General features: G+C 34.4%; 1 protein-coding gene across 2 annotated transcripts in view; it reads left to right on the top strand.

The window, feature by feature from the left end:
• Ent2 (Equilibrative nucleoside transporter 2) overlaps positions 1 to 19,050 on the top strand; it is a 46,453-nt gene that overhangs the window by 20,579 nt on the left and 6,824 nt on the right. Inside the window, exons 1-4 of one of the 2 annotated variants that reach the window (XM_076130349.1) lie at positions 8,989 to 9,319; positions 12,878 to 12,985; positions 13,846 to 14,086; positions 17,586 to 17,731. In XM_076130349.1, coding sequence (XP_075986464.1) covers positions 13,854 to 14,086; positions 17,586 to 17,731 — 379 coding nt within the window. In that variant the 5' untranslated portion in view covers positions 8,989 to 9,319; positions 12,878 to 12,985; positions 13,846 to 13,853. Of the gene's footprint in view, positions 1 to 8,988; positions 9,320 to 12,877; positions 12,986 to 13,845; positions 14,087 to 17,585; positions 17,732 to 19,050 lie in introns of those variants that run through there. The other variant, XM_076130348.1, reaches the window with a different exon arrangement.

A 19,050-nucleotide genomic window follows, 5' to 3' on the forward strand; every position in this document is an offset into this window, starting at 1 on the left:
TACCGGCTCGTTTGTCGCCTAGCTGTTGACCCATGAGTCTGTAAAGTATGATAGCAAAGGTCACCGCGCTTTAACCTATTGAAGCATATAATATTTAGTGAATGATATTAATATGCGTCTTTATTTAAAATCGTTGATAAATATTGTTATCCTTGGTCTTTAAAAAGTGGTGTAACATGCTGTAAAATCATGCCTTTTCTCATAAGGTTAGGCAAAGATCAGAGAACGCCACTTGGTACGATCCTTACAAATTTTCGTTGCTTCATTCATATCCACACATCTTGTCATACAGGAAATTTGTAAAAGTGTACAGTGTCATTTGCTTAAAGTGGTTTAACCTTTAATTAAATCCCTTTTTAAGACACTTTTTTATAATAAACCACTGATCCCCGGTTTCTGAGTACATTTAGCGGTAGGTTATCTATTCAATAACGTTTTTTTATGTGAGTTTAAGCGCTATTGAATACATAAACTACCACTTAATGTACCTCAGAGACCGGGGGTAAATAAGTTGTATTAAGCTGTGAGTTTTTATTGCTACGGTTTTAGAGCACGTATCAATGTGCTTTGTGCTAGCACTTCCTCTCCGAGATGTTCTCAATGAAATAGCTGTTGATTGATTTGATTGACTCCATGCCCCTAGCTCCTGAGTCTCAAGAGTCTCAGATACTTTACTACTTCATACATTGTGTGTTAAATTAATAAACTATGTCGTTGCTGTTCTTTGAGCTAATACACTTTGCGGGCAAATGCGGAACTGTTGTAAATATAAACGGTACGAAATTTGTATTTATTCGGTGACATTTTAAATTTTATCCTACTAATATTATAAATGCAAAAGTTTGTAATGATGTATGTTTTGCATTTTGATGGGCACGTATGCAAGTAGAAAATACTTTTTGATCCTGGGTATCTTTCTTCGCAGATGAAGTCGCAGGCAGAAGTTTGTATTTTGTATGCAATATTTTGGCATAATTTAAAGATTATTATTAAGGAAAAAAACAGTGATTGATGTTTGTGCTGCACTCATGAGTTCAACCGGCAACAATCTTTACATTTACAATACATACGTGGGCCACTACTTATATTTTGAGCCTTACTATGAAAAACGGTAAATATGTGAGTGAAAACTACTTTATCGTGTTCTCGGGTATTCTTATGCATGATCTAGATAATTTTTTATCTGATCGAAATATTTTTTTAATATTTTTTTTTTAATTCCCGAAGACCCGTTCAAAACAGGGTGTTTAAAAGCATAACCTGTTTCTTGTGCCGATGAAAAATCAAGGTGAATGCTATTTATTCTTGATGTTTTGGAACTAAATAAAGTCATTTGATGTCAAACTGTAGTGTATGGCGAGAAACTAATTTATTCGATTGTTTTCGTGCACATAACAGCCGATTGTTTAACAAGATGTGTTAGGGCGGGCATTGTCATTATGGCACTCGACCTGTAGGATTTTGTGGTTTTTCCATATTTTAAACCAGTCTTTCGGTAAACTTTTGATTGTAAATCAATAAGAATTAACCATTCTACATTTTTTTAAACACATTTTGGGCCGTGACAAAGTTTTTATAAAAAATCAAGGGACTATTTGTTTCAAAGTGCTTCGAGCGCGAAATTTTTTTTCTGGATTTGGTTAATCTTAAAGCATCCATAAAGTCGACTGACGTTTACTTTTCGGCTTATGCGCATAGATCCTAGATCTGTGGTCTGTCACAATTGGATACATGTATTTTGAAGCAAAACGATAGAATTTTCAAGCATTTGTTCGCACTAATCGGCGCGAGAACCTTTGCGAATTCTTGTAGAAAAAAAATTGGCTCATTTAGAAAAAAGCTTCTAATCGGAAATGTTCTCTCCAAATATTTTATATCTAAGAGTGGAAATAATGTATAGGATTGTATCGATCTATTGATGTGTCAGGAAACGAAAATGCATAATGAATTTTCGCACAGCATCGATTTTTCCGGACACAACTGGTGACCTTGGACGCCCTTCAGGAATTTCATTGGTGAGGGAAAAATAATCATGATAGAACTCTACATATTAGCGTTTTAAATTTTCAAAAGATCGGACTTTATCACCAAAATAATAAATAAGTCGATATAGACACGACTGTTTCTATAAGTCACGTCGAAAGTCGTAAAAAATATTTGCACGAAAATGGTAACATCCTAATACCATTTTCCCGCACACTTACAATTTTCGATCGACGATATTGAAAATATTTTCAGCGCAGATTCCAAAACTTTCTTAGGAATGTAGTAGTCAAAAAGGTCAAACTTTACGATGAAAACACCAAATGGGGTCTAAAACAATCAGATTCGTCAAAGCTCAAAATATAAGTAGTGACCTAAGTATTATTATTTTGTTGGAAAGCCCACTATCACAATTCGAATATGAATTTTATCTTTTGCGTATGTATAATGCGATAAAAAGTTATATTAAATACCGCAGTGCGGGCTTGATTTTACAATTGTCTGACTTTTCTTTGAAAACAGGAAAATACAGAAGTCTCTAAGATTTCCTAATGTATGTATGACTGTATGTTCGTGGTAGATGGTATATCGCAGTACGTCTGTAATTAAAACGTATTCTAATTCTAACACCGTTGGGTTAATTTTATCGTAGTGAGTCATTTCAGTAGCATGTATACAGTATACATTTCACGTATAAACTGACGAATAGTAGTAGCAGTAGCATCGTAATATCAATTAAATGATATAAGTTGATTGATCGATCACTATTATTCATCAGATTTGATTCCGATTCAATCTCAACTGATATCTTGGTCTTATATGGTCATATTTGAAACTTTAAATAACATCAACTGAGGAACTACGTAAAAATCTTTTTGAGTAAATCAGATAACTTCATTCAAGTCAAAGTTCTGTGATAACGTCACAGTTATTATTCATTCAAAGTTCATATAACCATGAAAAAATCAGCCGAAGTTAGATTTCCTTTCTAAAACCGCAGCATTCATATACCACAACTTATTAAAGACAGCACCCGCTTACCACAAACAAGAACTGTACTATTAAAAAAGCATAAATGAATGCCTAGAACCTACAAATAAATGGTTATTTAGCTATAAACTTTTAGCTTTGATCCACAACAAAAACTGAAGTACAGAAACGTTAAAAGCTGCATTAGCAAACGCATAACTGCAGTCTAAGCACAGGCACTATGCTTTGAAACTAGAAAAGTTAGTCAAAGCGACTCTCCTAAGGTATTTCTTAAGAACCTCGTACATGCATATAACCCAACAACTTAGTATAGAGCCTTGTATGCAAGATTCCCGGCTCTAGGTATACTAAATTTCTTCAGAATTTAGAACATCAGTGACTTGTAGGCTTATGCAGCTGACGGTGGCCTATTTAATACAGCTAGATCTTTTTGAAAATACACAGTATTATTAATGACTAGTTTCTATAGCTACTTCGTCCGCGTGATTAGATTTCTCGTGATAAAACGTATCCTATGTCTCAATCTAGGATATGAACTATTTGTGTATAAAATTTTATGTAAGTCAGATGAATAGATTTTGCGTGAAAGAGTAACAAACATACATCTATCCTCACAATCTTTCGCATTTACAACATACTAGCTTTTACCCACAACATCGTCCGCCACATGAATTTTCTTATGGGAATGCGTCATTTTCCCGGGGTAAAAAGTAGCCAATGTGCTTTCTCGGGTATCAAAATATTTCCATACCAAATTTCATGCAAATTGGTTCAGTAGTTTAGGCGGTGTTGAGTAACAGACAGAGTTACTTTCGTATTTATAATATTAGTATGGAGTAGGATAATGCAGAAAAACCGTCCATATCAAAGCTTTCTACTAAGTAGCCGTACTACGGGTGTCGCAACAGGGGGCGCTCTCAACAGAACAATGTTTACACTGCACTCAGTTAAGATAAGTGGATGATTCCCTTTCGTAATCACCGAGATAATGTAACGTTTCTGTGTTAATTATGTAAGTAACTAAGTACGGTAATGACTGGTGAAATTAACTTGACTGATTATTGACAGGGTGGATTTTAGAACAGTTAGTTAAGCGACATTACGAATGGATTGTAAAGCAGTTATTTTAGTGTCAGTGACAAAAGCTGAGAGTATTTATTGGTTGTATTGATTCTGTGTAGTTTTAACTTAAATATTTGAGTTTTGTAATTATCGGAACAATATTTAATTTTGGATCTAAATTCAATAGTAAATCAAGTAAGTTGGTGATGATTGGTTCTTAACTTTTTCATCATAACGATCATAGAAGACAATATTTCATATTTGATTTAAATTTTTAATGCCCTTTACAAAATCTGTATGAACTGTTCTTCTTTATATTCATTTCTGAAATTCACAACAGATTTAAAGCTATTGATATAGAAACGACCACCAGTATAAAATATTCACTTAATTCAGCTTCCAGTACCACTAACAATCCACAAATTCTATTACATACACTGAATAAAGACAATAACATCACTCAAGTACATCAAACGTGACAGTATCAAACATTACAATTCAGACAGTCGCGTAAACCACATTTAATATTAACGTCTATTCACTACAGCGTCAAGTTACAGGCACTACACAATATTACACAACACGGCTAAATTATATATCACTTTTCACATAAATACATTATATACTCTAAGTAAAATTATTATTTAACTCTAACTTTGATAGAATTACTCGCGGTTTCCGAGGTACATTTAGCGGTAGTTTATCTATTCAATAGCCTTTAAACTCATATAAAAAACTGTTTGAGTAAATAAACTACCGCTAAAGCCGCTTAAGGTGAATCTATTGAATAACTTTAGTATAATACGAAAAGATTTCTTGTTAAAAATGTTCAAAGGCAGGTCAGCTCTGTATAAGAGTATCTACACCACTTATCACATTATAACTGTTTAATGAAACTGCATTACTAACCCTATTATCCCTTATCAACTTGCTACGTAAATGCACTAAGTTTTCCACGCACTTAATCAGTAAACAAACGTCTTAATTCGATAGATCGAGAATAACTGTACTTACTTTTAAATCCATAATCATCTCTAACGTCTGCTATTATTATATTACTAGGTTTATGCAATCGGGTGCAAGAAGGACCATTAGATACAAGGATACAACCGATACCGCGATGGGGCAATGTTTACTATACATTATAATATCTTAACTCAAGACAACTAAATTAGTCTCATACTTGTGGTCCGTAAGGAGAACACGTTTATTACCGTATTCCGATACCCAGTGAATTAATTTATTCTATATTCTAATACCACGTGTTACAAAATGTACTACGACTATGGAACATTTATTGGAGATATAGAAAAACGTAAGCATTGTTAATCCTTATCTTCTTTAAAACTTAACAGTACATTTTCCATACAATTTAGAACAATAGCGCATATATTGTAATTTGTATTCGTTACACTTTGCTCTGTAATAAAAGTTGATGTGTAAAGTTATTGTTTCTAATAAATATGCCATGTGGTTTACGTAAGGAAACAATAAACTCCCGAACTTTATACGATTATTATATTGGGAGGACACATAAATCTTACTTTATAACATACGATAGAACAATCTTAATATCATTTGTATTGTATTTGAATAATTGTAAAAAACATTTTCTTTTTCATTTGACGCTAAAGAAGCTTTTTACCTAATTGTTTTGAATAATTGCAACCTTTAAGTCAAAGGCTTTGAGGCGGCTTGAATAAGGCTTCAGGTTGAACATTAAACTACCTGGCAACAGACCCAACTATGCACAAGCATAAGTAGGTTATTATTGTGTAAAACAAACGCATATAATAATGTAGAGCTAAGTTTAGCACTTTGATAATACATCAGGAAACTATGCCACGAGACTCACGAGATTCCTCTTGCACAAAGATAACGCGTGCACTTTGAAGGCAACATATGATAATATACGTCTTTCGCTTGAAATATAGTGCTGTTTTACCTGTATTACATGTTGTGATTAAAACCTGTCCAACCGGACTTATCTTATGTCTTAGGCATTTTATTATTTCATTGCCAGGGTTATTTATTAGCATAGTTACATAATATTATCTCCACTGGTGGTCGCCTAGTTGTCGAAATTGAACTATGATGAATTGAAATTATAAGTTATTGGATTTATAAATGCATGACATCCAGTAAGACTACAGACTGTCAATGCTCTGCGCATATAGGCAAATGTTAATTATTTTATTAAATGTACTTTAGAAGCATGATTATTAAAAAACATTAGCGTTTTGCTCTCCTCCTGCACCTAAACTATGAGTGTCAAATTTCATACTTCTGCGTCCGCGCAATTTTTGTCCAAAGTTTTTGCTTCACGTATTAATAAATAAATGTTATTAAATTGATGTTTCCACTCGACTAGCGCCGCGATCCTCATCGTTTTATATCGGCGAATGCGAGAGGAGGGCTTTGTTCTGCACTTGACAGTTCAATCTGCAGATATAATTTAGTTTTTACACATGTGGTATGAACGCGATATTTCTAGTATTTTTCTTCCGCGGTCTGTTGTCCTATTTCCCTTTTGGAGTAAAATACAGCTCGTTTTCTGAAAAAATATGTTGGTGTTCAATGATCGTATAGTAAAAAATAAATAGAATAGAAAGTTTTTATTTTGACGGTAATCGGTTTTAGTCTGAGTCCAGAAAAAACCTTTTCTATAAAGAATCAGAAGAAGAAAAGACTATACATTTTATACCGTAAATAAACTTACAAATAAAGCGGTATTTCTTATAAAACCTTTAAATAAATATACCCCGGCGTAACATTCATCCAACGTTTGACATCACTACATCGAACCTGATTTATAATTCCAGTAAAACTAAGTTTAGCGATAAGAGGTCAGGTTGCTCCCGTGGGTGAGATTAGCTCTATAAATGTGATCGTCTACCGAAGATGCAGCTGGCTTAGGGAGAGTAATAGCTACAGATATGAAAGAATCTGTAATCTTCGTCTAGTTTTATTAATCTTGAGCTTTAGGTGACTTTAGCATGCTATATTTTTAGCGTGCTGTACCCAAAGAGTAAAAACGGGATAGTCAGACAGTTGAAATTTTTACAGATGCCGTATTTCTGTTGCCGCTGTAACAACAATTACTTAAGAATGAAATGAAATCTGTATTTAAGGTGAAAAACGTGCGAATAACGTGTTTTTTTCGCCTTTTTTTTATTAATAATGGTACGAAACCCTGCGTGCACAAGTCCAACTCTCACTTAACAATTTTAGTTTTCAGAGAGCATGCGAAAAAGTTAAAGCTCTACTAGTAAAATTGATGCCATCAAAAACATTCTGTAAAAACCTCAAGTCTCGCCGTAAAAAGTTGTGAGATCTATAATTATAATACCAAGTCGAATAATCTATTTAGTCTCTACTTAAAGGACCTTCTGTCTTAAGTTATTACGTATGTTATTATCATGCCAATTTAAAAAAAATACCTTTAAAACAAATAGACCGACCTGGCCATCGCATGATTTGATTATTAGTATGTATCACACTACACAGCACGACGAGAAGTTAATGCTCCTGAAATGTTAATGGCGAATTTGTGTTTTCGTGCGATGACCAAGTCGATCTATTTGTTTTAAAGGTTTTTTTTAAATTGGCATGATAATAACATACGTAATAACTTAAGACAGAAGGTCCTTTAAGTAGACACTAAATAGATTATTCGACTTGGTATTATAATTATAGATCTCACAACTTTTTACGGCGAGACTTGAGGTTTTTACAGAATGTTTTTGATGGCATCTCACTTCTTTTTGTAGAGCGAACATAAGTCCAATTTGTATGGAAAGACGTTTTTTTTTTCATAATTCAACATATTTTCCTATGGGTATGTTGTTCAGTTTCATGGGCTAAACACCCTTACCCACCCTATACCCCCTCCCGTTATGCCTCATATAGTAGGTACCTGTTTACACCTATTTATTTTATTTTCTACAGTAATAATAATTCATTAACTGCAAATGTAACCTTGTAATCTTATACATTTATATAGGATTAAAAAGTTATTGTTGCAGTTGGTGTATTTAGAAAACTGGACCGAAATTAGAAAATATTAAATTTTTCCCATGATTTAAACTCTAAACCCTATTTGTATTCTAAATTTTAAGCTTCTAAGTCTGCTAGAAGTACCTTAGACTTTTGATGATCGGTGAGTCAGTGAGTCAGTGAGTCAGTGAATCAGTGAATCAGTGAGTGACAAAATTCAAAATTTTAACAAGTTGTCATTCTTAAACTATTGGTTCAAATTGACTGAAATTTTAAATATACCGTGTTTATACAATAACTGATTAGTTGCTGAAAATCCAGGCTTCTTGTTTTATCCACAAAGAAATTATAGGGGTGTCAAAAATAGCCCGAATTGCTTCGAGAAAAGGATGTTACGGCCGTGCCGCTTTTTTTTGCTCGACTTGCGGGGGCACTTCCGTGCCCCCAGATGTTTAGTAATTAAGTACCTAGATTTTTAACCCAATCAGTTTAGTTTATAACCGGTTCAAACGTACCTCATTCTAACATTAGTTAGTTGCGCATAATGACACGTTATTTAATGCATAATTTATACGGAAATTAGAACACGTGTAAATGGTAGGCGTGTTCGTTCCTCCTCAATTATAAACACGTAATGGTAACGTTACATTATAATCGTGTGATTGATTTTGATCATGTTCTTTTGATCCATCATCGACCTAGCCTTTTCTTCCAACTATGCTGGAGACGGCTTCCAGTCTTGATGGATGCAGCTGGATACCAGTCTTTTACATTACATATTTTTTGGTCCATTGCGTAAAAATCGTTGCGTATTCTTCCAATAACATCTAACCATGCAAAATCTTACAATTAACATAAAAATCTGTGAAGTCGATTGTGTATGGAAATGTACCTATTTGTGAACGATAAAATCTAGGAAAGTTTATTACAAACGAAGGAGCGATAATAGCCATTGTTGTTTGATAGAAATTGGATCGTGCGGGCGACCGCAGCCGTCTTATATTACGTGAAATACTCAAATACATAAATTAAACTACTATTACAGTGTATTTTGTAAACTTTAAACTACTTACCAGTGCCTTACAACTCAAATAAATTAAACATATCTATGCAAGAGATTACTAAATGTCTATATAATTTAATTGTCTTTGCTGTTTTCCTTCGTATTAACGTTTTAAAACCTGTAAAAGTAGTTTAATATAACAGTTTAACATTTGTAAGGTTCGCGTAAACGTGAATATTGTGAAGGAAATTAGCCTGCCGCAGTGTGTTTAACGTTTTTTCTACGGTAAATGTTACATTATAAGTTGTGACCTACTTGTTGCCTATTTGTGCTTGAATATTAAAAGTTTACTTCGGGATGTAGTCTGATGTGATAATGAATGGTTTTAATTATGTTTTGTCGTGTGGTTACTGGTCAATCTAGTGTCCAAGGTGTGTAAGCCGAGAAAAGTCTTTGAAATGGCTCAACGACTGCTATCTTAGTTGACAATAATCAGCATCGACTTGTAATGTCCCCCTTTGAAGCACGGAGACACTCAGTCCAGATACCACTATGCGCCATGCGTTCACCAATCTATGCCATCCATCTATAGAATGACAGCACCAGGAGTAGCTTAACCCGCGTTTACTGGTGAGCGTAAGCGGTTATGAGCGCCTCATTATGAATGGAGGACTTTTTTTTTACCTTGGTTACCTTATAACTATTTGTAAAATTCCCTGACTATATAGTTTTTCATGGATATAGTAACTTGTTAACTGTTATCTAAATGTAATTTCTTTAATACTTAATTTGGAACCGAGTAAAATTTGACCGTGTAATCTATGCCAATAAAATAGCGATTAGAATATCCATGCATAACTATCAAATGAATGAGGCAAGTGGGTTATCGCGAGATGTGTTACTTTGTTACTTAATAAGTCCTTGTGATGTGAGAGGCCTCTACAAAAAAAAATATATTTTCGCCCGTGCGGAGAAAAATACAGTACATTTTATAGACTATTTCAAAAGACTTTGGGATAAATTACTAATAATAATCAGTTATTAATTCAATAAATTGATTGCAGACAGTCTACTTGAGTCTACAAAAATAAAGATAGTTTAAATAAATAAAGGAGCTAGGGTAATACTTAATAAATTAGCGACCTATCCATCTTTTATAAAAATCATGTACTGCGTTCTTACGGAAATTAACTCGTTCAATCTTCGAAACTATAATATTAATTTGAAAACCTGCTACGGATAATTTCAATGCATATAATTTAATCGCTACTAAATTGTTAGACAAGTGTGAAAGTGCATAATCAATTTATCACTACTGTGTAGTGTAGCGTGAAATAAGCTTTACGTATGAGATTCATATGAAGGTGGAAATATATGGGGTTTCTTACAGCGAGTAATAAACGAGGGATATATTGCCATGCTCTCCGCATTGTCGCCATACACTCCAGTAAACGTATTATGTACTGCAGAAAATATACCCACTCGTCTTCGTAGACAATAGTCACTTAATATACTGTGTTGTTTACAGAAATATAGTGGAGTATGTAAAGTAATTTTTCAATGTATCTTTATATATTTTTGGTCAAAATGCAGTTTCTGTAGTTTTGTTTTAGTATAAGTCTGACGTTAACCGCATTAACCCAGCGAATGAAAAGTTATCTAAATATGGGTATATTTAGACAACTTTAAAATTTTTCGTTTCCATTTTTATTCCCCTTAATTCTCGTTTTTCTCGTAGAGGCTTGGTTTGACCTGTCTCTGCTCTATATTAATTAACATCCAAGCAAAACCGGTTAATAAACTGCACTCGGGTTCAAAATAATATGCATATCGCATCTTTACAAGAACAACGTGACATTTATTAAACAACAACTTTACAAGAGAGCAATTTTGAATATTTAAGCGTTGATCAATACAAAAATATTGACAATTTAATTTTACTGTAATTAATGTGCTTTCTGAAAATAAGCAAAAAAAAATACACCTTAATTCAACTTATTAGTGATGGATATCAAATAATAAAAATAACGTTTTTGAGATGTCACGTTGTTCTTGTAAAGAGGCGATATCCAAAAACCTAAAGCAGTTTATTAAAAATATATTTTTCCATTAATCTTGCAAGCTTGGCTCAGTTGGCTCTCGTGCTAAAGCGAGCGGAATAAGCGAACGCGGCAAGTGTGTATACGTTGTTAACTGTCGTAAATTGCACGCCACTACAAAAAATACTACTATATACTAAAAACTAACACATGCAGTCATATGTTGCAGACTGCAGTTTTATTTTATACATTGTTTTTGTACGATAAAGCCGAAAAAGGGTCATGTTTGTTAACATATTTGTACAACTGCGGATATTTAAATGAGTTATCATAATCGAAGGCTATTATAGTTTGTACAAATGCAATAACTCTTCCCTATTGCTTGAAACATGTCGCAATTTTACGAAAAGGCACAAGGTTAAATCAACATAAGATCACTTATGACGTTCTTGAACTGAGGGCGTAGTAAATCTATTTATAGAGGCTCCTAAATTCGGTTTTATGTACTACATGATGTCATTTTAGACGAATAATTATAGTGTGTTAAAAATAACTGCCTCAATCAGAAGGCACATTTGCCGTTATGACATGTCCCTAATCATTTAAGAACTCCAACGTTTGTTTAACATCGGCCATTAGTATTCCTACCGTTATTTACGTTCGAAATCTCACAAGTTAAAGTCGAATGATGAACCTTTTTTCAAGTTAAAGGTCAAAAGGATGAACCGTATCGATTTGAATAAAAATAAAACATTAGTCACGTTGCTAGGCTACTAGAGCATGTATTAGCTAACCTTTGCCTAGTCTAACAAAACTAAACGTGTATTCTGTGTGAAATATTTCAAGTGGATTCCGTTCAAGCGCATATTAATATTCTGCTAGACCAGCTTCAGGAATATTAGCAATATTCAGCTTAGCTGGAGGTGTTACCCCGGGATATTAGTAATTAGCTTACCCTCGAAGCTTGCCTAACGTAGTTAATCGATAAATTTTGTCTTATACCCAATATTTATTACTCGTATATCTCTATCCTTTGCCTAAATCTTCGGATATATTATGTATGTATGTATTATCACTCATAGTATAATTTATCTAACGTAGAAGTGATCAGAAGTGGGAATACGTCCATTTAAACCCACGGATTGGTAGATTTGATATTGAAATTGAAAACGATTGCTGCATCTCTAATAAACATTTATTTAAACAACACCCACGTAAACTAATGAATCTAGGCATATCGTAAATATTCGAAAGCATTCACTTAATTATTGGTTTTTTGGGAGAAACTAAAATAACTCTTGTGCACTAGCCGTTAAATACACAATTTAACATGATAATAATTAGTAATTAGAGTCACATTTTTATTAGTATTTTTCTATTAATATTATAAATACAAAAGTTTGTGAGAATGTATGTGTTTGTACTCTTTCTTTCGCAAATACTTCTGAACCGATTACGATGAAATTCGGTATGTAGGTAGCTAAAGACCCAGAATAACACATAGGTTTTTTAGCCAGGAGTTCCCGAGGATCGGGACTTAAACGGGAATAACAAGAATTTGTTATTTCATGGAAGAAATCGCCTCTAGTTAAACTATACATTTGTAATACTGACCCCCGGTTTCTGAGGTACATTTATTTTAACGGTATTTTATCTATTCAATAACGTTTTTTTTATATGAGTTTAAACGCTATTGAATAGGTAAACTACCGCTAAATGTACTGAGAAATCGGGGGTTAGACAGTTCGTTCGTTTTAATTGTCTTAATCGTGGTTTTTTCTAAAGCGGTATATTTTGTGGCCAGGTTGGGATGGTGCGGACGAAAAGGTGCCCTTCCTCCGCAACGAGCCTGTGAAGCTGACGCCCGCGTGGGAGGGCACCAACCTGCCCAATGACACGCTCAACTTGAAAGGTAATCCGCCGTTAAACATAACATCGCGTCTTATTACATGCTTGTATTGCGAGGAAGGAGAGGAAAACACGTTTATTGATCAATGTTTATTGCTTATATTAGTACCGAAGTGTGAGATTTTATATGGATTTTGTATTACTCTTGCTTATGTTATTACAACTTTTATAGAAACGTTAATCCATTTTAAAACTTACGGGTTTAAAATGAGTCAATATAACACCTAACTAATAAAAATTTGTAGCTTATGATGCGTAAATAAACAATCAATTTCAAAGCCCAGCATCTGCTTTGAATTTGAAATGTTAATTTTAATGACAGTTGATAACAACGCCATCTAGTGTCCATTTTGTAAACTACCAAGACTCGTTCAAGCGATGCCCGCGCGCAGGATACACACGGCTATTTGAGTGTGACGTAATAGCGTGCCCACTACCCAACGCAGTGTCTGCAGTTTGTATAGCTGTATGTCACATTATAACAAAGTGGGTAAAGTGAAGCTTCACTAAAACACACGCATGTTTCTGTAAATTTGTGTGCACCTAAGCGTTGCGACATTTCTTTTGATTTAAGTATCAAAATACATGAAAAAAATATCAAAATTGTTCAAACGTTCCGGCCTAAATTTGCTAGGAGTTTTCTACAGCATTTCTAGATTTTATTGTGTTAAAAAAACGTATAAAAAGTTTTTTTTTTAATCCTTTAGTCGATATTCACAATGGTTGTGGGTTCGAACCCCACAAGGGGCAAAACTTTTTGTAGCTTTTAAAACTTTTTTTTTTACCAACCGAGCACTTTTTAGCCCTATAGTATGACTAAAAATGACAATAAAATTAACAAATATTTTTTTCTCCACATTTTAGGCATAGCCATGGACTTAGCACCTCCCAAAGACAAATATAACCTGATATTCCTCACGCTAATCGTCCACGGTATCGGCACGCTCACTGCCTTCAACATGTTCATCACAGCCAAGAGTTACTTCGAAGACTACAAGCTGAAGAATACCAAGGAATACTCAGATAACTTCATGGCTTATGTGGGATGGGCCAGTCAGATACCTAATTTGTTCTTCGGCTGGTTCAATGTGTTTGTTAAAATGGGGTGAGTTTTATTTGTACTATTTGTAAATCTACGGTTAAATATAGTCCCTTAAGTTTTGACATCTCCGTTAAAATTCTTTATCTAAATCTCTTTAATGCGAAGTTCCAAAACTGAAACTGTTTCAGCGTGGTGGTTTTAGTTTAGCACCTCCTGCATTCCGAGTGGAAACTCTTTTCCAGCAGTGAGACAGTAATGGGTTATTATATTGTTTTATAGTACACTGAAATAATGTGTGTGTTTGCTGATTGATGGTTCAGGATTAAACTTCAGGTGGGGGCTATTAATTGGGGTTTACCAGTGTAATAATATACCAATGTAAATAGCAGCCATAGGTACTTTTAAATAACACACGGTAATAAGTTCATTGCTCGAAATTAAACCATTAAAAATAATATACGCACTGGATCTGGCTTCCGCATTAGAACTTAATAACTTTGACACAAGTGAAACATGACCTAAATAAATAAATCATTCGATCGAAAGTTCGTAAAACAAATGTGAAATATCACCATAATTATACAGGAATACTCTACATATATCGATGTATTCTAAATCCAGTTCAATCCATAAATAAAAGCATATTGATTTACATAGCCTATAATTTAGAGAGCAAAGCTATCGACTTGATACTGTAACGAGTTAACTATCGAATATAGTTCAAATCGGATACTGCTAGAACAATGAATCATTGCCCAGATAATCTCTTTGAATTGATCGTTCTCGCCCAATAGAGTTATATGAAATAACTATAATGATTTCTGTTTATTTGTTAAACAATATTGAATTACTGTTATTAGTATTAAAGCTTTAGGTAGTTTTCTTTTTGTAATATGACGCCTTTTATAAACGAAGGTGTAAGCAGAGGGGAATGAAATACATCCATGTTTCTATAATGTAATAGGGGGCGAGCATATTGCCATATACCGGATACGTTTCGAAACTCCGAGCTAGGTACTATTGAGAAGATTTTTTTTTTATCTAGCCTATTTCTGTGTCCCACTGCTGAGCAAAGGCCTCTCCCCTAGACTTCCAGTCCCCTCGGTCGCTTGCTGCTTCCGGCCAAATAAGTTTGAAGATTTCATTACAAATAAGAAAAGCTATAGTAAAGTTGGCTTATACGTACGTAAATTGGACCGAATGTGGAAATTTCTCATACGGAAAATTATAAATATTCCAGTAAATCTAAGGATTCTAATGGTTTGGGTATCGGATTTACGATCTTAAGTTTCCGGCCCGAAGTGGTCCAACCCCGAGTTATGTATATCTATTATGTGAATATACATATAGCGCAATAGTTTCAGCTGTAAGCGTTAACAATTTACATCAAAATACTCTTTATTTCATAAACTGAAATATTCTAAATAGTCATTTACTATTATTGATATAATTATTATTGACTATAATTTGTGACGTACTAAAAAAGCTTGTGTAGATTACCACAACCCCTTTCTAAAAGCCCGTTAGACTGAAGAATTTTGGTTAAAACAAACAGAAAAAGTAAATAGCTAGGTACATGTTCTTAGAAAAGGGATCGGTTATTTATGACCTGTCAATATTTTTTCCATGTAATTAAGCGTTTAGCGTCACGCTTCTTCGATTTCAAATTGACATACGTATTAGAAATTATAAACATGTAATATTTTGTTTCGATTGAAAATACATTGGCGCATTCTTCTTGTAGCTAGTGGTCAATTTAGTGTGCAAAACGTCTTTAAGCCAATGACTTTGGTAAACGATGATAACAATTGACTTTTTATACTAGCAGAAAGATGAAACCTCAAAATACCACAATTATATACAAAATTGTTTTTCCTGTTAAAAATAATGTAATAAACGAAGTGCAAGTTTATGTAATGCCATACAATAAAGCCATGAATATTTAATTGCCAGAGCTCTAACTGTATCGATCTATGTACGACGCCTCTATGTATCTCTATGCCACTTATTCATAGTGACGGAGTAATCCAGTGTTATATACCGTTTATAAACATAATACTTATTCACTAAAGTTAACAGTTGTTTTTCTTTTACTAATAAATAAGTCTAGCACGTTATAAATTGTTATTTATTGAGCTTTCTATACATATGTTATTACTATTCAGCTTGTTATAAAAATAGTTAGTTAGTCAGTCTTCGTGTTAAAAGCGTTATAATTGCTTTTTATATACAGTAGCGTGAATAGATCTTTATTAAAAAAAATAGGCTAGATCCACACTTGTGCACATACTCGTTCATTCGCAGAAGAAAAACTTGCGGTAATCGTGTTCTATTAAGACCTCGCTAGTCAAGTTTGTCCTACTTTTTATATCCGTAAAGCATTGTAATATGAAAGAAATATCCACGAATGAACACATCAAAAATAATTAATAGAAATTTATACGTACATAATATATATTATCATGAAATTTATACTAGAAGATGCAGGCAGAGGTGCATGAAATCAGCCACGTTTCGCTATTAACAATGTTAGTCCCATGTAATCTATAACATGAGTATGTAGTAGAGATGAATAGAGGGCAAGGCTATTGCCATTTACCGGGCACGTTACCAAACTCCAGGCTACTAATATACACCACAAACTTTAAGATATCTATATTATAAACAGGTATAAGAAAATAAATCCATCTTGACGTAGCTACACTTCATAAATATGTAAAGAGCATGTAAACAAAACAGTTTGCTTAACGACATTAAAACCAAAACAAGATCATCCCGGCGGTTGTTCATGGGGTCCCGTTATACGAATAAATACATATTTTATACACCCTCTGGGCTTCTGCGTCAAATACATGTATAAGAGATCTTTCACAGTGCTTTAAGAGATGAGTAATGACGTGCTTTAACACACGTGACTTTAAATGCCAATGTGTTATACTACTTTCCTTAAAGTATTAAGTTGTTTTTCACTTAGGTCCAATATGAGCCTACCTTTAATGTCTGTCTAAGTGTCTACCTTTAGAGAGGGTAGTTGCCTAATTCTCAACTAGATCTAATTAACCTAAAGTGGTATATATAGCCTAAGGAATAAGACTCAGACTTATTTGATTATAGTCAAATATAGTCCACTACTAGAAAAGGTAGAGTCAAGTAAACTCATGCTTAACAGTAAGTTAGTACTACAAACTAGACTCCCAACACTGTCTCAATGTTACACACGGTCGTCCTCTCGAAATGATAGGTTTTACACCTCGAGTCCACCACTCTAATCAAAATATATTAGACATTAGCCACCTTTACACACACACACTCTCGCGCATGAAACAACAATCCCGCGGGTAAGAGCGCGAGTGCAAGGAGAAAGGAAAGACCACGCGCCGCGCTTATCTGTCAAGCCCGCGAAGAAAATCGCGAGCGAAGACCGCGCTGTTTTCCGGCGCGTAACCTTGTACGCTTCTAAGAACGTGCGATAGAGTGTGTTCGTAAAGGCGGCTATTAAATTTATTTCGTCTCCTAACATTTTGTCAAGTATTTATTAACTAATGTGCTGTTGTTGTTTCAGTGGTAACTTAACAACTCGTATAATATGGTCTCTAATCATGGAGGTGATCATATTCGTGGTGACCGTCATCCTAGCGATGGTCGACAGCACGGAGTGGCCCGAAGTGTTCTTCTGGCTTACCATGGTCACTGTGTTTATATTAAACGGTAAGTCATTTCATTCAGTTTCACGGCTTATGGATAACCTATCCGATAGATAAGGTGCATGTAGAACTGCCGAATTGGCAAGGTAACCGAAAGTAAAGTGGTGAAATCGGAACCAAGCAAATATATCATAGATTAGTCTTAATTATGTAGATGTAAATTAGCATTTAGCGGTCTTGTTTGACAAGATGTATGGATGTGAGTGAAGTGTGTAAGGATCGTACCAAGTTCCTTAGTCTTATACCCGTCTGAGCAAAAGGCGTGGTCTTTAAAACGTTTGGTGCTAGTATGTTGCCTTTGCAGTTGTAGCTCGTATGTACATATATTATTTGGTACAGTATCCCACTCCCAACGCAGTGTCAACGTTAACACACGATGTTGTCACATTATACAAAGTGGGTACAACAACGCTCTACTAAAACACACGCAGATTTACTCAATAAATTTGTGTGCACCTAAGTTTTGCGACAGTCCTTCATTAAAATAGATATTAAGTTTATCTAGACACGGTGAGCTTTTCCTTGATTGCTTGTATTTGTGTATTTGTGCAAGTGGTCTTCGTGATATTCAAATATGTGAGTAAATGAGAGAACAGGATAAATACACAACACACAAACAATCAAATGAAGTCACATCGTTAGACTTAGCTATAAATAAAACTCTTCCGTTACTGAGTGACTGATGCACAACGAATGGCTGAAACTACTGAGCTCAGAAAGTTAAAATTTGGAATGAAGCTTCCTTAGAAGTGTAGAGGAGCATTGAGAGAGGATCTTTGAAAAGGGGGGTAAATGTTATTTATACGAAAGATCACCAATACTTTTTTTATTATAAACGGTAAAACTAAATATCACGCATGCGAAGTCGTGGGAAGCCGCTAGTTATATTTGCTACTTGCAAAGTTGCAAATAGTTACGAAGTTACAATACTATACGAATGCTACGCTAACACCAATAATTGTTTTTTTGTTGTATGGTTAGTGGTCAACCTAGTGTCAAACTTGCTCAAGCCGCCTGAGAGGCCTTTGACATGGCATAACGACACAGCCGGGACCGACTTTTTACGTGCCCCCCAAAGCATGGAGACGCCTAGCTCAAATACCACCATACGGTCACCCATCTATGGAATGACCATAACTGGCTATGGGCGCCTCATAATAATAATGACCGATCAAGTCAATTTTATAACGATAGTGTTCTACATTAGTCCTTTTAAATCAAAGTCACAGTCACGGTCGGGTCAACGACTCATCAATTATACATTACTGTCGCGCCTCGAGATTGACGAATACAACTCAATGTAATGGAGGCACTCAACCGTGC

The sequence above is a fragment of the Anticarsia gemmatalis genome, chromosome 24 (genome assembly GCF_050436995.1).
Source record: "Anticarsia gemmatalis isolate Benzon Research Colony breed Stoneville strain chromosome 24, ilAntGemm2 primary, whole genome shotgun sequence".
NCBI classification, from domain to species: domain Eukaryota; kingdom Metazoa; phylum Arthropoda; class Insecta; order Lepidoptera; family Erebidae; genus Anticarsia; species Anticarsia gemmatalis.